Below are 18,910 nucleotides of genomic sequence, written 5' to 3' on the forward strand. Positions count from 1 at the left end.
TATAAATACATAAATTATACAAAGCAAAATGAAGTCTTGCAATAACTGAACATTTGTAATAACACCAAACTGTTTGTTAAACTCTGTGAAGACAGACATCTCCGTTACAGCAACAGCGCTCAGATAAGACCACCACACAATTACACACAATTAGAGGAGAGGGGGCAACTCTAAACACTGACCTCTTAGCTCTTACTGAACTCTTTGGGAAACTTCAGGCCATTAAAAAGGGACAGGAAACGAAAAAAGTGACATAAATCCACACAGGTGACACCGAGTGGCATTTCCTGCTCATTGGCTGTCATCTCTCTATAAGAGAACAGCCTGCAAACCACTTAAACCTGTGAATCACAGCCTTTGGACATTGTGAATCAGTCTACAGGGTTCCGTCATGCTGAGGGAACAGAGGTTAACCATTAAGTTATTCTAAGCATTAACAGAATGCTGGGTTTTTATTTCTATAGTGAGTGAGGGAAACATAGTCAGTTATAAGTTAAACGAATTATAATTCTATCCCTCCTTTTCTGAAGTAAAACCTGGTTCGTATCACATCCCTTATCTCGAGATCGTAGAGGAGAGTTTCGTCACCATTCCATTCAATCCGACGTCAGTTCAGAACCACCCAAGTTACAGCTTGTCAGCGGTTGTAATTGTTTGGTCGTTTGTGACTGAATGTAACGTGCTCTCTCAGTCATTTGTTGCGACTTCAGATGACGAGCACAAAACTAAACGGAGGTGAGAGAATTGACATGAAGAGCAGTAACCTAACATGCCCCTGTGCACTGTTGAGTTGAAACAAGAAAAAAAAACAAGCTCTTTCAAAAATCTGTTCCCTTCTAAAAGTCAGCTAAAATATGCATGAAGTGCGTCTGCTTTAAACAGAGCCACTGCTACCTTTCATGCTGTGTGTGTAAATTGTCAGAAGCTTCTGACAATTTTAAATAATAATAATAATGACTGTGTTTTTGACTCCTACCTTGTTTGGGACATTACAGTTTTTCTCCATTGGTTTGGCTCATTTCTTGAAACAGAAATTCATTCTCAAAATAACATGGACAAACCTCCAAACCACCTTGCAATTGTTCACAACAGAATGGCATTTCTCACTGATGTCATCAAATTGCAAACGTCTTAGTACATGTCTCAAGTGTCTCAGTGCATCTTTGCAAACGGTTATGTACAAGTAGCCTACAGTTAGCACAGTGAGCTCACATTTAGCGGATTTTACAAATAAATAGATCTTGCTGATCTAAACTGATTAGTTGATTCTCAGTCTAATGGTTGTTCTCTCCAAAACATGTCAGCATGATTTCATTCTGTAAGTCATCATATGCACAATAGTCTGCTGGACTGCTCGAGGAAGAGGAGGAGGAAGAAGAGGAGGAGGAGTGAGGATGCATGGTGGTGGTATAGGGGGAAGAGGCCGAGGAGCACGAAGACACCATGCTGTCCCCGATGAAATTCGGGCCACAATTATAGACCATGTTGTCAACTGTCACCTCACAATGGCAGAGGCAGGCTGCCGAGTGCAGGCTAACGTGCCTCGCTCTACAGTCTCCCCCATCATCCATACCTTTCGCAAGAAAAACAGGTTTGTACTCAGAGGCGTAACGTCATTGGCCAGCGGGCCACGGTGGATGTCCCAGGCCAACGAGGGGGCAATTTAACTGTGTGCTGCCATATCTGAGAATGGTGTGGTCACACACATCCCCAGTTTAGGCCCATACAACACTCAAAACCTCCTTATTTTCTTGGACCGTCTTTATACTGATCTGGTCCCAGAAAATGAGAGAGGTCTCGAAGGGTCTCACCTACCACACTTCTCATCCAAGGATGCTCATGGAGCTACTACCATCATACTCTCCTTTCCTCAATCGGATTGAGGAGTTTTTTTCCGCTTGGAGGTGGAGAGTGTATGAACATTGGGCTCAAGACCAGAGGTCCCTGCTCCATACAATGGATGCTGCGTCCGAGGACATAACAGGGGATCAGTGTAGGGGATGGTTGAGACATTCGCGCCGTTTCTTCCCTCGCTGCATCGCAAGGGAAAATATCCACTGTGATGTGGATGAAAATCTATGGCCAGACAGAAAGCAGCGTGTGGATGGTCAGGAGGATGAAGATGGTGGCCAGGAGGATGAAGATGGTGGCCAGGAGAGGGAGGGTGACGACAGCGACCAGTGAAAGTCTTACTGTAGTTGTGAAACTTTATTTATAGCACTGTAGGCTAGATATAATTTTTCTTGTTTTTGGTTTGTGTTTATTTTTCATACATGTACAGAATACTGTATACATTTTCTTTTTATGTACTCTAATGTATGGAAGTTACTTTATGTATGTGAATAAAAATGGTTACAATTTCCTTGGCAGTATGAGTGCAGTGTGTGTGATGTCAAACTTTGGAGGCTGCTCTTACTGTAAAATACTTCTTCTTTCAGTTTTATACATAATTGTATTCTGTTAGCTAGACCTCTGCCATAGTGACAAAACATCTAGGCATTTTGACTTGCAGTGCTCACACAATGCCAAAGGGACGATGCATTTTGGGGGCACTGACTCCTTATATGAGAAAGGAATTTAGTTTTGACACATGGGTAAACTTTTTGGGAGCGATATGAACTTTTGCAGGTGATCCATGGTGTTGTGCTGAACCATCCAGGTTATTTTGGCAAAAGCACTAAGTGAATGCAGAGGAGCCAAAGCAATTGAGAAAGATCTTTGAAATTTTGATGGTACCGGCTCTTTATATGGGAAAGGAATCTAGTTTTGAAGCATGTGTGAACAGTTTTGGGAGAGATATGAACTTTTGCTAATGAGCTGTAATGTTGCGCAGAACTGTAAGACTGTTTGGCCAAATGATCTTATAGTTTTAAGAATGTAATTTCTGTTTCAAGAAATAAGCCAAACCAACAGAGAAAAAACTGTAAATGTTTTAAAACTGTTATCAAAGCAGTTAGCCTATGAAGCATAGATAGACAGACAGACAGATATATAGACAGACAGACATATAGACAGACACACAGACAGATAGATAGAAAGATAGACAGACAGACAGACAGACAGATAGATAGATAGATAGATAGATAGATAGATAGATAGATAGATAGATAGATAGAAAAACACACAGAAAGACAGACACGATAGATAGATAGATAGATAGATAGATAGATAGATAGATAGATAGATAGATAGATAGATAGATAGATAGATAGATAGAAAAACAAACTGACAGACAGAAAGACAGATTTTATTTCTTTACTGCAGAAAAAAATAATTAATGATTGTGATACAGAACATTGCCTGTCACCTAAAATAGAAATACTGCTAAATGAATCACTCACTGCTACAGGAGACCTTTACTCTAGGTCCATGTGTGGTTAGGACTGTAAGAAAGGTAAACAACCAATGAGTTCTGGGGCTGAGCCCCCCCCCCTTAGCCTGTCTGTACCCCTCCAGTCACGGTCCACCCAGTACAGAGCAGTGGAACACTCGCCCCGGTCCCAGCGTTCAGATCTCATACAGACACAGCAGTGTGAAGACAACAGCGGGTGAGCCAGAATCCCCAGTCGCCACGGCGACGTCGACACAAACACACTCTGCATGGTGACAGATACCTGCCAGTAAAAGGGAAAGTCAAGTCACTATACATAAACGTCACCTGTCCCCCTCCACCCCCCACCGGGGAAGGTTGCTGTGTTGGCTTCATTATTTATTTCTTCGCATGCTTTTATCTAAAGTGATGTGCGCCACACTGGTGGGGGGGGAATGTTCTCTTGCGAAAAACACAGTAAGTGTGTCGTCTTCCACCACAGCATAGTCTACAGATCCCATCAGACATTTAATGGGGCTAGAGTGTGTCTGACCGCACGATAGACACCCTGCTCTGGAAACCACTGTATCCGTGATTAGCGAAGATGGACGTGCGAGACAGTTACCAGGAGGCTCAACGGAGGCCCCTGGAGCTTGGCCAGAATCCTGGCTGTAAATCTCGCACCTCCTATCCAATCCAACCGAATTACATGCACTTGCCGTGTTAATATGAGACTTTCTCACCATTACTTAATCAGGAAAAGTCGGATCACTCTGCCCCAGAACAATAACATAGCGAAATATAACGACTTGCCCTACACATCAATCTAAGGTCAAAGGAAAAGCTTTAGGTGTCCGCAGCATTTGCCTGAAATACGGACACAAACCAGTTCTTTCCAGAATGAATCCGCTTCTCCCCAACTCTATTAACTTCTCGATATTAACTTTGATAATCCCTTCCTGTGCGGAAAGACGTAAAACGCAGCGGCGTCTGGGATTACAGGCCGAGGCAGAGACGCCACGTCCGTCAGCATCGCTGGGGATTTGGATCGGCCTTCTAGCGTTACGTATCACAGTGTCTGCCTCAGGGGTGCCCTTGAATCTTTTGTGGAGGCTGGGATATCTTCATATAATTTTCAAAAAGGAGGGTTCTTTAGTATTAAAAAAGGACAGTATGTCACTTACAGCAAATGATTTTGGGGCAGTATGGCGGCTCAGTGGGGGCTGCACTGAATCCAAAAACCTGCAGTTAGGCAGATCTGACTTCTCTAAATTGCACATGCTGTGCAAGAATATGCCCCCCCCCCCCCCCCCCTTGCGCAATCCCTTTCCAGGGGGTTCCCCCATTTGGAATCCTGCGCTACCTCTGACTCCACCCCATGCTTCTGTACTAGAGAAGTAATTGGACGGCAGACTGGCATATTTGGTCGCACGCATGGTGTCGGGTAGCAGGGAACTCCCTTCACCTGTACCAGGATGTCTGTTGATGTTAATATAGCTGCCACTACAATGGATGAATTCAGGACAACCTAAACTTGGTCGTGCAGCATTACTCACATGTCCCTACTTTTTGAGAAGATTTTCCCGAATCATGGAGTACGACGGCTGGAGTTCCTGGAGGCGGATCCGGCCGCAGCGGACCTACGGGCTTGCTCACACAAGGCGACGTGGCCAACAAATCGACGCATTAAAAAGGATGCACCCTGTAGTGCTTCTGTAGCAACAGGAGGCAGACAGCTGATTGGCTGTCCCTAAACGTTCCTACTTACAAGTCATCGTAATTTCGGCCTGCAACTCTCAGCAGAACATCACATGGACGCCGCTTCCTTGACATTCTTGAGACAACTCAAAGCCAAGGCCATTGAAGCAAACTTGGCGCGCTTCAGGATGCAAATCTTGTCGATTTGGCTCCATCGTTCCGGCTGTGATGGCCAAGGTCTCAAGGAATCCGCCTGCATGCTCCTGTGAGCAGGCTCATTAAAATTTTTGGCACACACGTTGTTTCACTCTCGCTCAGTGGCGGTTGGGAGCGCCCCAAAGCTTCTGAGAAACATATTCGCTGCACTAAAATTTGCTGAATTACTTAAGCAATCCACCTGCCATGTCACTTCACAGTCCCTCTAATGGGCCTTTGCAGTGGATACAAGTATTCAGCTCTCTGTCATTCATGAGGGCAGTGGTACATATAGCTGAAGTTTCATCTTGTACATGCTCTGTACAATCTAAAGGGACGATCGTAGTCATTGAGGAGCACTTCATTGTGATTGGAAGGCCGTAACTATGTTAGCGATACCGACGTCAGGCATCACTTTGGTGCAGGCAGGCAGCCGTTCAAGGTTGGCAAAATTTAAGCAGCGGGAACAATGAGCATTCCAGCACAAAATATGCCAGGAAAGCGGCTAACGAGATTAACCGAGTCTGCCGTACGGGGCCAGCATAAGGCTGACGGCACCTGTCAGATCGCCTAGAATCGTGGGATCGCTGCAGCCGCACGGGGCATCCTGACCTGATTTTATACTCTGCCTTCCTTCCCCCTCAGAAATATCAGCCCACTGAAAGAGGAACAGTTTTTTTTACCGTAAGGCACCGTCCCCTGGTGAAACGTCACGTAAATAAACTGAAGGAAATCACATTTGCAAATTTGAGCTTATACACCATACACACCAATGAAGTGTTCCACTTTTCACAAAACCGCATCCCCTTACACCGTGTAAAAAAAACAGATGAAGTCATGTCAGAGTGCCATTTATGAGTATTTATCTGTGTACTTTCCTGTGTAGGTCAACAAGTTAAGTGTTGTGTTTATAACACAAAGGTTGTTGGTTCAAATCTCAGGGACTAGAAATGATTACCTTTTCCTCTCCTGTAAGTCGCTTTATGTAATAGAGTCAGGTGGCACATGGGTAAGAAGCAGGCAGCTTCGAATCCCCGATTAGAGCATGTTTTTCCCATCTCGCTTTCAAGGGAACTCCCTTTGCATTATGTATCATGTACTTCATCAGGTGACCACCGACATGAAACGTTGACACATAATTTTTTTAGTTTTATTACATAATAAAACATGTTGTGCCCAGAGAGTGTGTGAGGGTGATATTAAATTTAATGCTGCTAGGTTATGAGGTGAGTCATCTTGGAATCGATCACAGGTCTGGACGCCTGCTTGAGGCTCGGACAGGACAGAGCCCGTTCAGTTAGCCCTCCAGTGCCGGCTGGTACCCCCCCCCCCTCGCCATTCGCATCCCAGCCACTGGCTAGCTGGTCACTCCTGCTCAGCATTTTCCACACCCAATCCTGGGATGATGCTCTTCCATCAGCTTATGTAGGATGGGACCGAAAAGGATGTAGGTTCCAGTCCTACATGCAAACCTGGTACTAAAAATCTGGGCAAGGTACTCAATCTGTTACAATAAAAATTAAGATACACAAACAGGCTAATAGCCGAAGATTAAAGCATTTTCCGAGTCATTAAATGCCTTTCTGAGAGGTTGAACATTCTGAACGTTCAGATCTGGGGTTGCCAGATCTGCCTGTGGATATTGAGTCAAATGAGCAGGGGCTTTTAACGCCCTGGTTTGCAGTGCAGTGGCCACAGCGAGAAAGAGAGCTGGATGGCAGCTGCATATCGTCAGGTCTAAGAACCGGGCCGTTCAGCCGGCCGCAGCAAAGGGGTGCCGCGACTGCTCCAAAGCCTGTTCCCGCGGCGGCCTCATTTTTTTCCAGACCGTTTATCAACTTGGGGGACCGGGTGGGGGGGGGGCGGGAGAGGGAGTTCACCAGCGGGAGAGTGTTTCATATTGCTTCTGGGTACGCTGAGAGGTGAAAAACTAATTCACTGGCACGCGACTTCCCTGCAGAGGAACTGTGATATGTCTGGAGTTTCTCTGCGCGTGTGCATAAGGACGGCTGATGTTATAACACACTATGTACGCTCAAATCCTCTGCTCTTCATCTATTACCAACGTACTGTATAAAGGAAATGATCAGATTTTACCTTTCAGTTCCATTTAATACAGTACTTAATGTCTTTTCAGTTAACAACCGGAATTCAATCTGGGTAAGGCTGTTTGCCAAAAATTCTATGTAAATATTATAAAATGCACTTATTTTTGGCTCAAGAGTACAATATAAATATCATTGTTTTATTGTATAGGCAATAGCATGGACCTTTCGTGTGGGTGTCCCAGTGGCCATGAGCGAGCTACCTCCAGATCCTACCTTCACTGAGTGGGTCCAGTGTGTGGATCATCAGCTGGAAAATGCTGTTCCTCATCAGACTGTTATGTAGGGAGGCGGAGCTTCCTCCTCTCTGGAGGCGAGGCTTGGCCTGTGGTGCGAGGGGAGAAAGGGGCATCAGAAAAGGATGGAACTGTTCACCCAGCCACCTGGGGCCACATTTGGTGGGACAGGGGGGTTGGGCTAAAGTCACCAGGTTAGCTTGCATGGAAATCTGGCCCGTGCGTAAATCGGGCTTGTGCGTAAATCGGGTTTGTGCGTAAATCGGGCTTGTGCGTAAATCGGGCTTGTGCGTAAATCGGGCTTGTGCGTAAATCGGGCTTGTGCGTAAATCTTTCATATGAATTGCTATCGGCCTTCAATTCTTGAGGTCCCTCTCTCTCTGTTGCTGCCCAGTGTTAATTCAGACCCATATCCACAGCCCCCCACCCCCAGTTTTTGCCTTCTCACGTCTCCCCTAAGCTTCAAGGCGTTGTTCTGTGTCAGAACCCTGGTCAGACAGCGGCTGTCCTATCGCCTCTGCTGCCTCTGATCCACCCCCCCCCCCTAGCTATGTGCTTGGGTAGCCTTCATCAGTCCAAGCAGCCAGCATATAGCGAAGGCAATCTTTGGGGGGGGGGGGGGAATGGCAAAGTCCAGAAATAACGCCCGTGATAGCATACGATGATTCGCCACGCGCCATAAATGAGATAAGCTGGAATTTCTGAGGTGCTAACAAGGTGACTCGCCGTGAAAAATAAGTTCTAAAGGCGTGTGTGCGTGTGTGTGGTAAGGAGGACGCTCTTCACTTACACAAACAACAATGCGGCACTTTAAAGGCACCACGGTTTGGGACGTGCAATTACAAGTTTAATTAGATCCTGTCATAGTTGACGTCACCGTCGCCTTGACACAAGGTGAACCCACTCAAGCTAATGAAGGGTGAAAACAGGCACAAAAAAAACTATCAATGAAAAGTAGCAGTGGAACGTTTGAGGGCAATAGGTTTAACCTCAGCCTCATTCAACAACTTGGGGTCAAGGTGACCCCTTTGGCTACAGTAGCTGGGCGGACATGTTCGGGTACGGCGATGCTCTTAGTTGGGGGGCGTGGCAAAGGGCACCTGGCAATGATGTCAGCTCCTCTGAACACGCCCACCGCCCTTTGCCCCCCCCGGGGACGGGTTGGTGCAATCGGGAAGAGCCGTTAAGCGGAATGGAGCTCATTTTTGGTAGCTGTTGGTGTGGAAACACTGATTCGCTCTCCATTAATCCATCAGGGCGATGTTGTCATGACTCCAGAGTGAATTTGTGGTTGCTTAAACTCACGGCTTGCCTTTCATCTGCCTTTGAAAATTTATCGGTAATGTGATGGGGCTGTTTATTTATATATGGTGCTATTCACACTGATGACCATAAATGATGGCAATTTTGCACATGTTATTTCCTCCCATATCACAGAATCGATACACAGCTCGTATATACAGCTAGCTGGCTATTAACACGCAACTCAAGAATTGGGATGTAAGGGGTATTCTGATTGGCAGGAACGGGGGGAACAGTTACGGTCAAGCTGAACGTTCAGCTGGCTAATTCCACGGCACAACACACAGAATGACAATGGACCACAGGGGGAAAGGACAGGACCTACCGACAGCTTGCTGCCATCCTCTGCAGGCTCAGGGCTCACCTTGACATAGAGGAAGAGAGAGAAAGAGAGAGACAAGAGACACAGAGTTGAAACGGACCTTAGACAGCTATGCACTCACAGACAGACAGACAGACAGACAGACAGCAGGATACAGGGCAGAGGGGCTGGACGGCCGACGGGGTGAAGGTGCTCTGCTCTGGCCGTGTTCCGCATGTGCTGAGGAACGCGCATGCAGAACCTGCAACCAATTACACAGTAACACCATTCACGGTGCTTATCTGACACGTGCTTGTGAATCCCATATCTGCACAAATATATGACACGCAGGTTACACAGCTTAGAAATATCAAACCTTTTGTAGCTTCACATCAAAGACATGGTATGGCAAGACCTTGCTGAGGTTCTGAGCAAGTGAATCGCTTCAAAGAAGGTTCGTGGGATTTCCTCTGCTGGTCTTACTTCAGAAGCCCAGCAAAGCACTTCAAAGTCTATCAAGGTGATGATTCAAGATTGGCAGGCTACATAACCAATCGCACGCTCTTGCTGACTCTGGCCCCACCCCCTACTTGAGACTAACACATCTTACTTCCGTCTCTCTGGCTCGCCCAGATCACTGTAAGTCTGTGGCGTGATGTTAGGGACCGTTGGCTTTTTTGGAAGGAGTTTAAGTGTGTGTGTACACACGTGACTGCATTTCCATGGAAAGTAAGGCCAAGCTCATGAAATCAAATCTACTCTTTTATTACCGGACCTGAAATGCTGAATAAACCAAATGGCAAACACCAATCAGTACATGAGTCCAAGCCAGAAACATTTATAATGTCAGATTCTATTCACACCTTACGGCCACAGGGTCTCAATATGTTGCGGGAGCGACGTCCATGCAGCCAACCTAAGGTGACAGGAGGCCAGATTTCACCATTGAAGTGTCCAGACCATTTTATTATGTCACCATGAACATGGCAAAGAGAACTAGTCTAATAACTAATGCTCAACAGGAACAAATAATCATATGGAGATTGGATCCAAGCCCATCCCCCAGCCCCCTAATTTTGCATCACATCACGATACTCTTTTATTTACTCAGAGTCTTACTGACAGAGGGGTAGATGTAGCGGCAATGCATGTGAAAATGGATGTTTCAGATTTGCGCATGAATTTATTCATAACCCCTGTATATTCATACACAATTCTAGTTTCCTCCCGTGACGACCTAGCAAATGGAGATTGAATGGCTGGCCTTTTTTTATAAAAATCCCTATCAGGCCCGTCCTGCTGAATTTGCTGTCAGACAGAATGGCAGGTCCACACAAACCCATAGAGATAGACAAGACTGCTTTTCTGCACTGATCCAGTATTCCACTGGCTTGACCACATAGTTACCCTCATTGACTTACCTGGTGTACTGTGTCGATTGAATACAGTTTTTTTAATGGCTTGTGGGGACGAAGCACAGTAAGATGTGTACATCGCAACATGCTTGGAGTCTAATCAGGCCAAGTGCAAAAAAAAAAAACACTGCCACACAGATGACTAATGGTTATACTGTGACTCACAGACCCCTCACATCTTCAGTAATTTTCTTCATTCCATTTCTCCAGACTATTCCGGGAATATATGAGCACCTCCAAAAGAGATGTGAAAGAAAACAAAGACCAAAGCCTTCAGTGTGTCTCATGTTCCACCCATGTTCTGTTCCTTCTGTGTTTATAGATAAAATCGCAAAAAAAACATCATTTTTGGACTCGGGACGTGGAAAATGTGCCTATTTTTGGTGGCCAAAATCATTTTGGGGTTTAGTCAAAACGGAATCTTCGTCACCGAAAGAATGCTCTTTTAAGTGCTATCTTTCTGGCATTAGTTACCTGCTATTTTTACTTGCTGTCATTGTCAGAGCTCTCACAGACAGGCATCAAAATGCTCAGAAGACATGGAATCTGCCAGGATCTGTCTTACTGCCCAGTGTGGGTTAATGCATGTGACATCATGCCATATTTTCAGTGGTAATTAAGCTAAACACATCCTGGCACTTTCAGATGTCGCTCATTGAGACCCACCTGCTGTATCTGTATTCAGGACAGACACCGGGCTGGGAGCACATTGCCCAGTCAGGGGAATCTATCTGCCCCGTAACTGGAGAGAGGCAACACAGGAGCCTCTCGGGATGAGGGTGCAGAGCTATCATTTTATACATCGTAGTTAGAGACGCGCGTTGCTGGGCTGGGGGTTTCTGTAAGCGCACAATTTTGGGTGTTTAAACGGGGGGGGCTCCACCCATTTAAGGGGGTCCAGGAGGTTGTATTGACTAGTTTTGGTTATTGGGGAGGGGTTACAATCCGCCATCCCATCCATAATTTATGTCAAAACACCTTAAATTGCAAAGACCATCAAATTGAACTCTTATGGTTCTTCCATACAATCAGAACCTTACTGCCACGGTTCTCTGCACACAGTGTATTATGTCAAAAATTATGTCCTTGTTTAGTGAGAAGCTGCAACCTTTTTAATGGAAATGAAGCCTTAGCATAATGAAAAGAACGCTTATGGTCTGAGAGAAAGAACATTTCTACACACCGCATACACTGTGCTTGGAATACGCCTTTTAAGGTTAATTCTACAGGATAATTGCAGAAAGAATAGCAACTTTTTCAAAGTACTTTGAACGTCTCAGCTGAGCGATTTTCACCGTTCTTCACATTCGGTGACGGCACGGTGTTATTGTCACGGAGGTTATGGTCCGTCAGGTTCATTAATGGGAAACGACCTGCGCCAATCGCCCTTTCATCACCTCCACAAAAAGAAAACCTCACTGGACTCAGAGAAACTGTGAGACACAGGCCATTGTATCAGCATTCGTCTAACTTTCTCACTAACCTGTATTTTAGGGTGGGTCTAAAAGACTATGATGAAAGTTAAACTTGATCAGAACCTGCCTCCACAAGTCTGAATATGTTCTACCTCATGAAGGTAAGATATGGTTACATTTGAAGCAGTTTTGTGACAAATTCAGATGTTGCTCAAAGTCCTACAATAATCCTCATAACATGACTGGTTCTTTGTGACATTCCCTATTAGGTCAGTTTTGCTCTGATCAAGACACTGTGGTAATGTGATTAGAAACTGTTACTTACTTACCACTAAGTATTGGTTGGGTATTAGTGATGCTTAGAAATATCACATTAAAATAGCTATTCTTTAATGTGGTTGCTTCCAACAAACTGTGCATTGCATCACACAGGAGCAGAGACGGAGCAAACAAATGGGTTTTTTTTTTTCCAACCAAAAGACCAAACAGAAAGAAACAGGATCAATGGGGAGCAAAACTGGGAGTACAGAACAGGCCAGGCCATGGACAGGATTGATGTTAATTCCAGGACTGGGAAGCACTTTTATACAAAGACTAATGAGGGAGCAAAAAGAAGAGGCAGTTGGAGTGAATCACACAAGGGCACGAACGACAGGGAAGATGTAGACGTAATCGGCGTTCCACGCTAGGGAGGAAACAGGAGGATTGGATGGGCGACGCATGACATATTGTTAGATGAACAATAACAAATACTAATTTGGTACTGCAAAGAAGGAAGTTGGAATAGCGATAAACAAGCAACAAGCCAAACTAAGAAGTAAGAACGGCGAAGACTAGAAGCACTGCTAATGGCTGCTAAGGAAGGGGCCTATGACCCGCCCAGTTCACATCTCCCAACCAATGGCAACGCTCTTTGACTTATGATAAATTTACACATTGATAAAAAGGCCGCTTTGAAAGAGGCAGCTCAACTGGCCGTGTCCAAAGTCCTGCGGATTTGTCCGCCTGCAAGAATGCCACATCAGCGGATAGACTCTGAATGAGGCTTCATGATGTATATGCAAAGCCAACAGACCTATTTTCAGCTGTAAATAAGAAAGTATGTATCTTACCTCCTTTCTATGTGCATTTGTTCACAGTTCAAAGTTTACGGGATTAATTTTAATTCCATATTTTCATTTTATGTATTAAATTATCGATCTTTGAACTTTCATAAAGGCTTTCAATTTGACACAATTAACAGTGGCCAGATGGAGAACAAAATCTGACTTGTGGAGGTCATGTCTCATGAACTTAATTTTTGTGGACCACCTTTCTGTACTGCTTCCCGTTCATTTCCAATCCGACTGCATCGATGGCAAACTGGGTCCTACATCTGTAGAGCCCTTGGACACACGGAGCCATCTAGAAGCTCAGGAGACATTCCAGCCAGACATGGCAGCGTAAACCCTGAACAACAACCATGAAACATTTAATCGAATCTACTGTACAACCCTCAGCACATCCTCCTCTTGCAACTGTAAAGACAATTACACACTTCCCTTGCCGTTACACTAATGGTACTTGCAATGACAATTACACACTTGGCTCATCATTACACTAATTGTGATTGTAAAGACAATTACACTCTTAGCTCATCAGCCGCCATTGTGTGGCTGTGGCAGGGCTGCGATTTTGTCATTGACCTGATTTGAGCTAGTCTGGCAAACAGCTGAAAAGCTGAAATTAAGAGACAGTGGAACAGACCCCATAATTTAATGTGAACTATAAAAGCATCATGTTAAATAACTGTCTTCCTTACAAAGCCTGTTTTTAGGAGAATCTGACCCAACTTGCATTTGCAGAAAAACCATTTGCTGAACTCTCCTTCAAATCCTAACAGCAGCAAACATAGGGGTTTGTGCCTTTTCATTGTAGGTGGTAATTTTTCTCAGTTTATTTCAGGAAATGCTGCACATGGAAAAACTTCTATTTCCCAGGTCCTAAAACATTAAATTCATGCATTATACATATTACTGTACCTGTTTAAGTCACAAAATTATTCTCAAAGAGAAATGAAAATTCTAAGAATATAAAGTGCATGGTTCAAAGACGATAGTTGTTACATACAGTCTGGTTGAGACGCAGTCTGGATCTGAGTCTGGTTCAGTTTTTACTTCATTCCATCCGAGGGAAATTTAAATTAGACATTAGAGTCCCTTACAGAAGTTAAGACATAATTAATAGGATTTACTGGGCTGTCAGTAATTGCAATCCATAACTTTTCATTACCTAAGATAGTTACCTAACTGCAAAACAGAGGTTAGTGTTAAATGCACTTAACCTCTCAAGTCCCTCTTTCAAAAATAATAACTTTCAATAACTAAATCAAAGTCATCCAGCTAATTACTATTAAATCCTAACAATCATTGTGGGGGGGGGGGGGAGTATACAGTTGTCATCGGAGATAGAGTAAAAATATGGGCCTGGTTCCGCTTTTAAATCTTGTTTGCCTAATGCAGTCAGTCTTCAATCCAATGTTGTTATCTGCTGCTCCGCCATCAAATGAGATGTCAGTGCACTGCAACTGGATCCTACTCTTAGGAAGGTTGACAGGATCTGCTATGTCATGCGTGTGTCCGTCTATAGCCCTCATCTTGCCCCTCCCCCTAGAACAGGGGCCAATCACGTGAGGCACGGCGGTGAGTTTAGCGAGCGACGGGGCGTCTCCTTTCAGCGTCCCTCACACACGCCTCCAGAAATAATGACTTTCTGCGACAAGACGAGCGACTCGAGTCGTCCGCTTGCTAATTAGCGAACCCCTTTGTTTAATAGTGAAGCAGAACTAATTACGAGAGCTGCCAAAACGTTGATTTCCCCCTGGAAATCCCTGAGACGCGCCCACCTGGAGATAAGCACGAGCAGCTTGACTCAAAATACTTGCCGTCGGCTTTGGACGCTAAACCTAAAATACGTACTCCAACCTTCAAAAACACAATCAAACTCACATACTAATTCTGTAGAAGAACCAAAAAAAACGCTTCATATCTGACTCATGATTGGTTACTTCATGGCTCGTGGCTTTTATAATCACCAATCGAAGATGTGTTCAGTCATGTTCGGTAATCCAAAGAAACCACTAATCGTTTAATTATATTCTGGAAAATTAAGCGAAGTTTCAAAATCAGGCCAGAAACTAAAATCACAGAACATAGCTACTCTCATTTGACGTAACGGCTGAACCATTTAATAGACGTTTAATTAACCCAACTGCTCAGTTGCTATCCAAAAAAACACTTCTTCCGAAAACTAATATTTATAGATCTTAGGCTGTACTGGAAATTTTAACAGGAACAGGATGTATCTGGTAAGCTGTCAGCTCAATGCTTACCCACTAATCTCCTAGACATGTTCGCCTTACTATGTCCCCGGAATGCAGAGCTCTTCAATCTCTAAGCAACTAACACTTCTTCATAGACGTTTGTGCCCCACACAAAACAATTATTTATCCCTGACTAGTTCTAAGACTAATGGAATTCCACAGGCTACCAGTGCTTAACAATATTAAACGTTTAATTAAGTGCAACAACTCAGTGTTATTTACTAAGCTAGCTACAGCTACAAAGATTCATGGAGTTCTGCACCTTAATGTTTGTAGTGCTAACTCTAATTAGTTTTGCCACAGAAGTTAGTTGCTTTTGCTGCCTGATCCATGAGTAGGAGTCGGCCGTCGCCCAAAAAAGTGATTGGGGGGGTGTTATTTAGCATTTCCGAGCTATAAACTAGCTGCAAAGCAAAAGCAGCATCTGCCTGATGCAAACAGTGTCCTCCGGTGCCAGCTGATCCGGTGGATCACACAGCATGTCCCTTTATGATTAAGCATCTCCAGCCATTCATTCATACTTCCCCCACCGCTCCTGCCCACTCAGCAGCACCGAACGCTGCGAGGGTGACCTTGGAAGGAAAACAAGCATGGAGGCTACACTGTTCGCGTTCCATGGAACTTGTGACAGTATGAGGTTTGACCAACACGTCTGTTCAAAGTCAAAGTATAAACACATAGTTTTTGGGGAAGAGAAACACCATAGGCATTTACAATAAGCTGTTAAGCTCTCCTCTCGTTCAGGTAGTGATGGAGCGTGTGTCGAAACTTAAATTTGTATTTATAGGAAATCTGGGGGCGAGTATTCCAGATTTAGGCCATCTGTTAACCAATCAGACCCCCTTCCTTCCAAAACAGAACATTACCATGCAACGCTTCCTCCCACACCGGCTGGGAAAAATCTCCAGGCACTCACAATCGAGTCCTTTAGCATATGGTTCGAATGCCAGGCCTGAGATCAGTGCGGAGGGTTTTATTAATCTGCTGTGTACTTTGAGGTGAATGCCAGCGCAGATGCTGGTGTAGAGGGTCACAAAAGCACTCCAGCAAGCTAAATCCCGCAGATTCACATTTAATACGTGGATATGCGGTTTCATTCTGGAACAACCTGAGGAAAAAAAAATGTTTTTTTTTTTTAATGTGAGCGAAGTAAATCACTTTAAAAGAACTAAAATAGAAAACAAAAGTCTTAAATATTATTCGCACAAAGATGGTTTTCAGCAGCAGTATCACTAATATTATTCAGCTTATCTCCTAAAAATTGTGCGTATCAAGGTGTGGGACATAGTAGATGGTAAAATTTGATGGACATTTGGTACTCGTAGTCAACATGTTGAATGCAGAAGACGTGGGCAAGGGGTAGAGATCCGAGTGACTTTGTCAAGGGCCGAATCATCGTGAGCGCAAGAGTGCGTCAGAACATCTCTGAAACAAGGCTTGTGGTGTGCTCACTATCAGCTGTGGTGAATGCCTAGTGAATGTGCTCCAATGTGTCACGGCGTACAGGGCATCAAGCAAAGACTATTCAACACAACAGAAGGAAGATGATTTTCAGCACTGATAATTAGCCATGACATTAAAACCACCTGGTTAATACTGTAAAGGTCCCCGTTGTCCCCGCCATAACAGCTGTGGCCCATCCAGGCACTCTTTGTCATGTTCCTCAAACCACTCCTGAACAATTTTTGTGGTGTGGCAGGGCGCATTATGATGATGGAAGTAGCCACAGCTAAGGGAATATCCTTCCCATAAAGGGGTGTACTTGGTCTGCAACGATGCTTAGGTAGATGCTACGTGTAAAAGTAACTTCCACATGAATGCCAGGACCCAAGGTTTCCCAGCAGAACATTGCCTCCGCCAGCCTTCTTCTCATTGTGCCTTTTAGTGCCACTTCTTCCCCGGGTGAACAAAACACACACACCCAGCTGTCCACATGATGTAACAGAAAACGTGACTCATCAGACCCGGCCACCTTCTTCCATTGGTCCATGGTCCAGTTCTGACGCTCACATGCCCATTGTAGGCACTTTCGGCGGCAGACAGGGGTCAGCATGGCCTGTTTATCTGACCTGTTTATGGCCACAGAGCCCCATACGCAGCAAGCTGTGATGCACCTTTACATCATAGCCAGCATTAACCTTCTCAGCAATTTGTGTTACAGTAGCTCTCCTGTGAGATCGGACCGAACGGGCTAGCCGTCACTCCCCACGCGCATCAGTGAGCCTTGGGTGCCCATGACCCCGTCACCAGCTCAGCAGTTGGCCTTCCTTTTGGTAGGTGCTACCCACTGCATATTGGGAGCACCCCACAAGAGATGCTCTAACCCAGCCATCTAGCTATCACAATCTGGCCCTTGTCAAACTTACTCAGATCCTTAAGTTTGGCCAATTTTCACCTCAACTTCAAGAGCTGACTGTTCACTTGCCTAATATATAATGGCACCCATGACATTGTAACGAGATAATCAGTGCTATTCACTTCACTTGTCAGTGGTTTTAATGTTATGGCTGATCATTATAAATAAATCTGCCCTTGCTCTGTGTTGCCTGGCATAGGAGATACATTTTAAGGAAGGATGGATGGATGGATGGATGAATGCATGGATGGAAAGGTGAATCATAAAATATGAGGACTGCCATCGCACTACAACAACAACAACAACAACAAATGTATTTTTGTATAGCGCATTATCACAACATTACATCGTCTCAAAGCGCTTTACAGCATCCTCACCCAAAGCCCCCAGTGAGTAAGCCAAAGGTGACAGTGGCAAGGAAAAACTCCCTAGAAGGAAGAAACCTTGAGAGGGACCAGACTCAAAGGGGGAGCCCATCCTCCAGGGGCCGGCAGGGATAGTCAAATAGAGAGATGGTTAAGTGCCAGAGATGGGCCAAGTCACATTGTCCCCAATAAGATTTGGGAAATAACTGGAGAGCAAGGAAGATGATAAGCCAATGCCGAAGCCGAGTCTTCTTCCAATTGCCAGGCAACCAGAGGTAAGGCAGCGGGTCATACATGGAAGATCTACATTGAAGAGTACTGCATTTCAATCCAGGCTCACCTTTGGACTGAATTTGTGGGTGAGTGGAGATGGGGGGGGGGGGGGCGGGGGAGGTTTCCTCAGAACATCGTCAGCGAAATTCTGTCATATCATCTGAAAAGTATCCCCCACCTTAATCAGCAGAGGCATCTTTCAAAGTTAACACTGACGAGAAACATCATCCATGACCAACAATCATAGCTCCACTCCACCCCAGGAACCACATCTATTTATTTATGTACTTTAATACACGTATCCCTGACAGGCCAGTGCACTCCCACTGCAGTCACCTCGGGGCCGATGTCAGCCCTATCGCCGCGGTAAGCAGGAACGTGACTGCAATCACAGTGATCTAAGGAGTTGTTCCCCCCCCCCCTTAACAAAATACCCAATGGTCATTTTGAGTACTGCTAAAGTGAGTGTAGTTTGGTATGTGACAGTGAGCATTTTAGGTATTAAATGTACACATTTGTAGCATTAAAATATAATAGGCAGACTGTGGTTATCCTAAACCAATACATTCCCTGTTTGA

At 44.8% G+C, this 18,910-nt stretch overlaps 1 protein-coding gene across 5 annotated transcripts in view; it reads right to left on the reverse strand.

Moving 5' to 3' along the window:
- The window catches only part of LOC125705073 (sodium/potassium/calcium exchanger 2-like), a 60,510-nt gene that overhangs the window by 24,837 nt on the left and 16,763 nt on the right, over positions 1 to 18,910 (reverse strand). For 3 of the 5 annotated variants that reach the window (XM_048971413.1, XM_048971410.1, XM_048971409.1), the window contains exons 3-4: positions 9,172 to 9,210; positions 7,525 to 7,633 (exon numbers count right to left, since the gene is read on the reverse strand). In XM_048971413.1, coding sequence (XP_048827370.1) covers positions 7,525 to 7,633; positions 9,172 to 9,210 — 148 coding nt within the window. The remainder of the gene's footprint in view (positions 1 to 7,524; positions 7,634 to 9,171; positions 9,211 to 18,910) is intronic. The other 2 variants (XM_048971412.1, XM_048971411.1) reach the window with 1 other exon arrangement.

This window comes from Brienomyrus brachyistius, chromosome 12 (assembly GCF_023856365.1).
Source record: "Brienomyrus brachyistius isolate T26 chromosome 12, BBRACH_0.4, whole genome shotgun sequence".
NCBI lineage: Eukaryota > Metazoa > Chordata > Actinopteri > Osteoglossiformes > Mormyridae > Brienomyrus > Brienomyrus brachyistius.